At 38.0% G+C, this 7,102-nt stretch overlaps 1 protein-coding gene across 8 annotated transcripts in view; it reads right to left on the bottom strand.

The window, feature by feature from the left end:
• The window catches only part of ARNT (aryl hydrocarbon receptor nuclear translocator), a 62,935-nt gene that overhangs the window by 2,539 nt on the left and 53,294 nt on the right, over positions 1–7,102 (bottom strand). For 4 of the 8 annotated variants that reach the window (XM_070607115.1, XM_070607117.1, XM_008514936.2 and 1 more), the window contains 8 exons: positions 5,706–5,857; positions 3,476–3,586; positions 3,246–3,318; positions 2,967–3,090; positions 2,678–2,780; positions 2,148–2,295; positions 865–1,024; positions 263–429 (listed from right to left, as the gene is read on the bottom strand). In XM_070607115.1, coding sequence (XP_070463216.1) covers positions 263–429; positions 865–1,024; positions 2,148–2,295; positions 2,678–2,780; positions 2,967–3,090; positions 3,246–3,318; positions 3,476–3,586; positions 5,706–5,857 — 1,038 coding nt within the window. Of the gene's footprint in view, positions 1–262; positions 430–864; positions 1,028–2,147; positions 2,296–2,677; positions 2,781–2,966; positions 3,091–3,245; positions 3,319–3,475; positions 3,587–5,705; positions 5,858–7,102 lie in introns of all 8 variants that reach the window. The other 4 variants (XM_008514937.2, XM_070607116.1, XM_008514934.2 and 1 more) reach the window with 1 other exon arrangement.

The following is a 7,102-nucleotide window of genomic DNA, read 5'->3' as shown; positions in this document are numbered from 1 at the left end:
ACTTTCTTTGGCATCTTCACACAGCCTCGTGTCACTAACCACAGTCTGGTTAAAGGTTGTCTATCACACTAAGTTCACAATCTTTCCAATTAATGACATTTATTCCTACATGTCCCTACTCTGTCTCTCCCACATACCCCTCCCCAGCCTCCCTGCCCCAATCGAACACCTCAATCCATGCATGCTTCCTTCTCTGTCTCTCCTCCCTGACCCTTCCTCTCCTCCTAGTTTCTGGTTTTCTGAAATCTTTTCACCCTCTCACCTGGAAGACCTCAGGCTGGCCAGGTGGTTGTGCTGATGGCTGTTGAACATGTTGCTCATTAGAACTTGAACGATGATGAGGCTGCTGGCCCTGCCACTGGGGCCAGACACTCACACCCTCTGCTGTCCGTGTCTGGAACTGTCCTGCAGTCTGTCCAGTCTCAGGTGCTGGAAAGAGAGCAAGGAAGAATAAACAACTTCAATCTACTAACCCCACTGGAGAGGAGAAACACACATATAAGTACATGCAAGCATTAATTTTACTTAGATACCTTCTGCCCTTCTCTCTGCCAATTAATGCCTCTTGTATTTCAAAACCCAGGCCCAAATTAATTTTTCTTCTCTAGGTAGCCTTTGAAGAGTCCTTTGCTCATTTAGGTTACATTTGCATATTATTAAACTTCTAATACGTTGCATGCTTTTTGTTATATGTGCTAAAGTCTTTTTCATGTGGATAGGTTTTAAATTCCAAATGGACTGTCACCTTGCACTTCCCCATAATTAGGTTAGTGCACCCAGGACGCAAGCAAACCATTTTAACTATCAAACCTTTTCTCTTTAGTGCTGTGATTTTCCTGCTACCCTCCTTCTATCTAAACTCACCAAAGTTGGATCCCCGATTGGTGAGACTAGGGTAGGCAGCAGCACCAGGGGAGGCAGTGGACGCACCAGGGAGGGACATGGGGCTGAAGGAGGATGCAGTCTGAAAGTTGCCCACACCAAATTGGGAAGAGCGAGTCTTGGCTGTAGCCTGGGTAGCCACCTGCTAAAAGAGAGAAATGGATAGAGAACAATACATGGAACATTAACATTACCATACATACCATTCTTATGAGAGTCAACCCTTTGTCAATCACTGGATTCTGAGCCAAGCTCATCACTTAATTCCTATTGTATATTCCTTCTAATTAACTCCCAATCTCCCTCGACACTATTTCTAGGTAGTTGTGATAAAGTGCAAAAAGCAAAGAATTATGGGATTAAAATAAGTATACATTTAGAGTTGTGAGAATTAAATGAAAATGATTTAAATGAAAGCATTTTATAAACTGTAAAGTTATAAAAACTAGAGGCATTAATAACAGTACAGTACTACATAAGGAGAAAAAATACTTTGCTTCATTTTATTATTCAGTCTTATTGCATTCATTTGTTCTTAATGGTGTCCTTTTTTTTGGTAACTAAACATTTCCCTCACCATAAGAGTAATGCATATGCACTTGGAATATTTGGAAAGTAAAGGAAAAAAAAGAAAATCATTTATAATTCTATCACCAAAGACCCATGGTTAACATTTTTGATAATTTCTTCCAGTTTTTATTTTCCTATGGATTTTTTATACAATTGAGATCATACAGCATATAACAATCCTGAAGCCTACTTTTGTTTTTGTTTTTTCATTTAAAATATCACTTATGCAATATAAGCATACATTAATATATGAAAGAATATTAGCTTTAGGCTTAACATACATAAACACATAGAGCTTATAAGGATTTTTCAACACTTTTTTTTTAAACAGACATCAGTCTCTGTGTAAATTAGTAATTAACTTTCTCCTTTGTTCTTATAGTTTGTAGCACTAACCAAAGTGGACACTTCTTAAAATTTACCTCAAAACTAATCTGAAAAATCAAATCTGTTCAAGAAGTTCCGTGTGAGAAATTCTGATTTAAAGTGAATATGTGAAAAACCACAGACTCTGAGATTTTTGGATTATCTATGGTTTTTAATTATTTAGCTATTCCCAATAAAGATAAAAATTGGAAGGTAGGGGTGGGGATTGATGAGAAGATATCTATGGTAGACAATGATAATTTTATATATGGAAAGCAACCTAACCAAACAAAACTGTACACAGGGGACAGAGAAATGAAAAGCTTTACCTGGGCAGAGAAGCCTGGGCGGGTGCTAGGGGTCCAAGTTGGGGTTGCTCCCTGGGTGGGGTTGGAGTGACGGGAAATCTGGGCCAACATCTGCCCTGCAGAAGCTGATGGCTGGACGATGGTTACAGAAGGGGCCAGACCACTATTTCTAGGAGTGAACAAATAGTGAGGTAAAGGATTAAAAGGATGGGTGTACCACAGAATCTGGGAATTGCAGGACAATCTAGCACTATCCCTAGATTCCCCTGACTTCCCTAAGTTTAAGGAAAACTTGATAACAGAATTTAGAAAAGACAAGAAAGACTGACAGTCACACACTGATCAAGACACACAGAGATAAAACGCAGAACATGGCAATAGGACAGGTGCAAAAAACAGCAGGAAGAAAAGCAGCTTGCCTCATCCTAGGCCCTACAAGTTCCACTGCTTTGTCTGAAAAGACCAGAGAAAGCTAGGGAAGAATAAAACCTGGAGTCAGCAACTGAATCTTTCAGTTGCCCTATAAAGCAACATACACATATGGGGCTCACCTGAAATTCTCTGCCGGCCTGGGGGTAGGAGGGAATGTGTTGCCCTGGGAGAATAGCTGTTGGGTGGCAGGGACAGTGCTGGAGGAGATGCCTTTACTCTGATCTGTGGACCAAAAGGAGTGGGGGGAGGGCCAGTCAAGGGGCTGTAGTATATTAGTTCAGCAAGTTCCTGTTTATTCATAAGGTATTATAATTAAGTGGAAATATGTTGGAAGACTACTGACTGGGCAGCAGCAGGTCCATCAGTAAATGATCAAAATGAGAATTTAAAAGGAAAACGAAAACATACCTGCATTGATGTTGGAGTAGATTTCTGAAAATCTTGGGTCTCTATCCTGGGCAAATAGACCATCTGACTTCTCCAGGGGTTTGCTGTGTTCTGGCCCTGTGGTTGTCACAGGCTGAACAGAAACCTGTGGAATACAATGATAAAAATAACCATGAAAGGTTTAATATGACAGTTCAATAACCTCTAAATTCATATAAAGATACACATACACTCTAACTGGCACTGGGGGACATTTCTTAAGGAAATGCTCACTGTCCTCTTCAAAGAAGACACACTAACCTGGGAATGATTGTAGCTGGCCAGTCCATCTCGTCCTGGTACCACCTCCAACTCCGTTTGCTGTTGCTGCTGCCTATATGTTAAAGGCCAGTGAGGAGAGAAATAGGAAAAAAGATTCTAAAAAAGAATCTTAAAAGGCGCTTAAAGACATAAACAAACAAAGAGGATTGCAGACAGCCACCCCCTAGGCTAGTCACTGCTCAATAAATGTTTCTTCCATCATTTCTCACCTGGGTGCCAGCTGCCCTGTGCCCATCTCCAGGGGTAAATTAGCTGAGGGACCTAGCTGTGGCCTCTGGATTGTGCTGGACAGTGTAGGCCGTGGTTCCTGGCTGGAGTTCCTGGGAAAATGGAGAGTAGACAGAACAGAGAAAAAAAAGCATCTGACTCTATTTGTACATAAAGTTCCATAGACTCACCTGTAGGTGGGGCAATCACTAATAAATTCCTTTCAAGTCCAATCCTACAGGTAACCTATAACTTCAGATTCAGCAAATCATTCACTATGGACAACATGGTACAAATAGAAACTATGTCCTCTGGCATAAGAGTTTATCCTGTTTGGGTTCTAACTCCTTGTAGTTATTCAATACCTAGTTGTTGGGGATATGTGTATGTGTGTATATTTATATATTGTGTTCAAAAAAAGTGTAAGTAAAAATCTGAAAGTACATACACTGAAACATTAACAAAGGCTATTTCTGGATAATGAGTATTTTTTTCCTCCTCTTTAAGTGTTTTCAATACTTCCCAAATTTTCTATAAAGAACATTCGTTAAAAATAAAATATTAAGAATTAATTAAAATTAATTTTGGTGGAAAAACTGTTTGTAAAAATGAAGAAAGCCATTACTGCCAGAAACAAATTCTTAAAAAGACTTAAAAATTTCAAAATTTAAACAAAATGGAAACACAAAACTATAGTTACTCTGTAATCTAAAGATGCAAAAACAAAAAAAAACCTACAATGATCCTGATCATATACCTGAGTCCTAAGCTAATAAAAATTTCTAATTCAATCCACTGTTATACTAAGTTAATTAGCAAAGAATTAAACTTTACAAGCCCTAAAAATTGAACTGGAGGATACAGACTCAATGTTGTCACCAGGTATAATCAGATCTTCAAAAGGTGGGTTCAAAGCCAATTCTACACAGATAAAATGGAAAAGGAACTTGACAACTGATACTAAGATGGGTACAATAAAAGACAAAGAATGTGGAGACAGTGGAACCCTCATACATTGCCGATGGGAATATAAAATGCTACAGCAGATTTGGAAAATAGTTTAGCAATTCCTCAAAAGATTAAACACAGAGTTACCATGTGACCCTGCAACTCCACTCCTAGGTATATACCCAAGAGAACAAAAACATAACCACACAAAAACTAGTATGCAAACATTCAGAGCAGAATTCTTAATAGCCAAAAAATGGAAACAATTCAATGTCTATCAACGGATGAACGGATAAACAAAATGTAGTATATCCATACAAAGAAGTATTATTTAGCAATAAAAAGAAATGAAGTACAGACACATGCTACAACATGGATGATCCTTAAAATATTATACTAAGTGAAAGAGGCCAGTCATAAAGGAATCACATATTGTATGATTCCATTTATATGAAATGCCTAGAATAGGCAAATTTATAGAGACAGAAAGTAGACTAGCTGTATAGGGCTTGAGCGGAGGGATGACAGTTAATGAGGATTCTTAAAGCGGAATGAGCATGTACTGAAATTATATTATGGTAATAGCTGCACAACCTTGTGATATACTAAAAAAAACTGTACACTTTAAATGGGTGAATTGTATGGTATCTGAAATCTATCTCAGTAAAACTGTTTTTTACAAAGCTGAGAGAGAAAGCTCTAAAGAAAGGAATCAAGGAATAGAGCAACAGAAACTAATGAAAGAGTGGATGTAACTATGCTCTAAAGCAAACTATGGTCCATGGGTCAAATCCAGTCCATTGCTAGTTTCTGTAAATAAGCCTCTGGACCATAGCCATCTTTGTTCATTTCATTTGTCTAGGACTGTTTCTGTGCAACAAAAGCAGAGTTAAGTAGTTGCAATAGAGATTGTATGCCCCACAAAGCTAAGATATTTATTATCTGAATGTTTACAGAGTTTGCAGACACTTGCTTAGGAGAAAAATTCTGCAAGACAAGAGCAATAAACTGAGGTACAAAACAAAATCCTTTCTAGAAAGGGTTGAAACATAAAATTGAAATACAAACGCTTCACACCTCAGAACCTAGTCTCTAAACTATTATTTAAAATCTTATTCTACCTGGATAAACTACCCCAAATTCTAAGAAGTTGGAAGATGAGGAACTTCAAACTAATGGTATTTACTACCAGAAAAGTAGAAGAGGAGGAGGTAGCCTGACAAGGCTAAGCAGACTTGGCCCATGAGAAATCCCAACACTGGAAAAGGCCTTTATGGTACATACTTCACATTGGTGTTGGTACAGATGATGTACTCAATTTCATCTGAGTAAGGGTTCTGGAAAGTAAAGGAGCTGGTTCTCATCCAGAGCCATTCTCGGTTCTTAGACCGGAACCGGAACATGACAGACAGCACCTGGCCTTTTAACTTCACCACCTGAAAAAGTTTTCATGCTATCAGTGAAACCCATAAGAAATTCTCTTTAGAAAAGTTTTTTTTAAATTTCCCATTTCTACAACTCTAAGATTCTTGTGTCACCATCCTTGAAGTACCAGTCTCTTTCAATGTTACTAATCAAAGCATGATGAGGAGTGAAACCTAAGTGACTAAATAATGAGGAGGTATATTTATCATGTTTCTTCCCAGAGTCCCAAGCTATCTGACCACTTTAATCAAAGTCAAAAAGGAGTAGCAATTACTTCCAGGAGAGAAAAGACTGTTTCTCCACTTCCCTTGGAAATTTCCTTAAAGATATGCTGATATAGCTTTACAAGTCTGTACTAGAAATTTGTAAGTTTAATAACACTGAATATAACTTACACATTGCTCCTCAATCCTAGCTTTTTCTCCCAAACCTGAGAATTTCTGTTTTCACAGCACCTGTGGAGGTTTCTATAAATAAAACTAAGTTGGCTTGTCTTGTTTTGCTTTTGTTTTTTTTTTTTGGGGGGGGGGGGTTGTGCTTTTTCTCCCCAAATCCCCCCAGTACATAGATGTCTATTTTAGTTGTGGGTCCTTCTGGTTGTGCTATGTGGGATGCCGCCTCAACGTGGCCTGATGAGTGGTGCTATGTCCACGCCCAGGATTCGAATCAGCAAAACCCTAGGCCACCAAAGCGGAGCACACGAACTTAACCCTTCGGCCACAGGGCCGGCCCATGCTTTTCTTTTTAAAAAGAAAGTTATTTTAGATTATTTTAGTTTCTAGTCTCATGGAATAGAAAATAATCTTTTGACTCTCCCTCTCTAACAATAATAAAATAATATTAGCAGCTAACATTTATGTCAAGCACTGGGCTATGTGCTTTTTATTTTTTTTAAGAAAATCAATGTTTACTTAACATGACCAAAAAAATGAGATGTGAACATCTGCATTTAAACCATGGTAAGTAGCTTTTAACACGCATGCTCTGTACAATATGTACACAATAAACATAATTACATTTGTACACAAACTAAGTACTGGATTTGAAAACCTGCTTATTGCTGGACATATATATTCCAATGAAATATAGACTCAAGTGCTTCAAGATGCCTACACCTTAAATTGTTTTTTAAGAAACAGTAAGTGATAACATTTGTGTTTTAAGCTGACACGAGTGTGGCAGTAACTAACTGCTGATGTAACAATCTGAGAATTATATCAGAAAATGGGACATTTTCATTTTCATTCAGCAATAAT

This window comes from Equus przewalskii, unplaced genomic scaffold (genome assembly GCF_037783145.1).
Source record: "Equus przewalskii isolate Varuska unplaced genomic scaffold, EquPr2 ChrUn-10, whole genome shotgun sequence".
Lineage (NCBI taxonomy): Eukaryota > Metazoa > Chordata > Mammalia > Perissodactyla > Equidae > Equus > Equus przewalskii.
The sequence above is the reverse complement of the archived record's forward strand: the minus strand, read 5'-3'. Positions and strand labels throughout refer to the sequence as shown.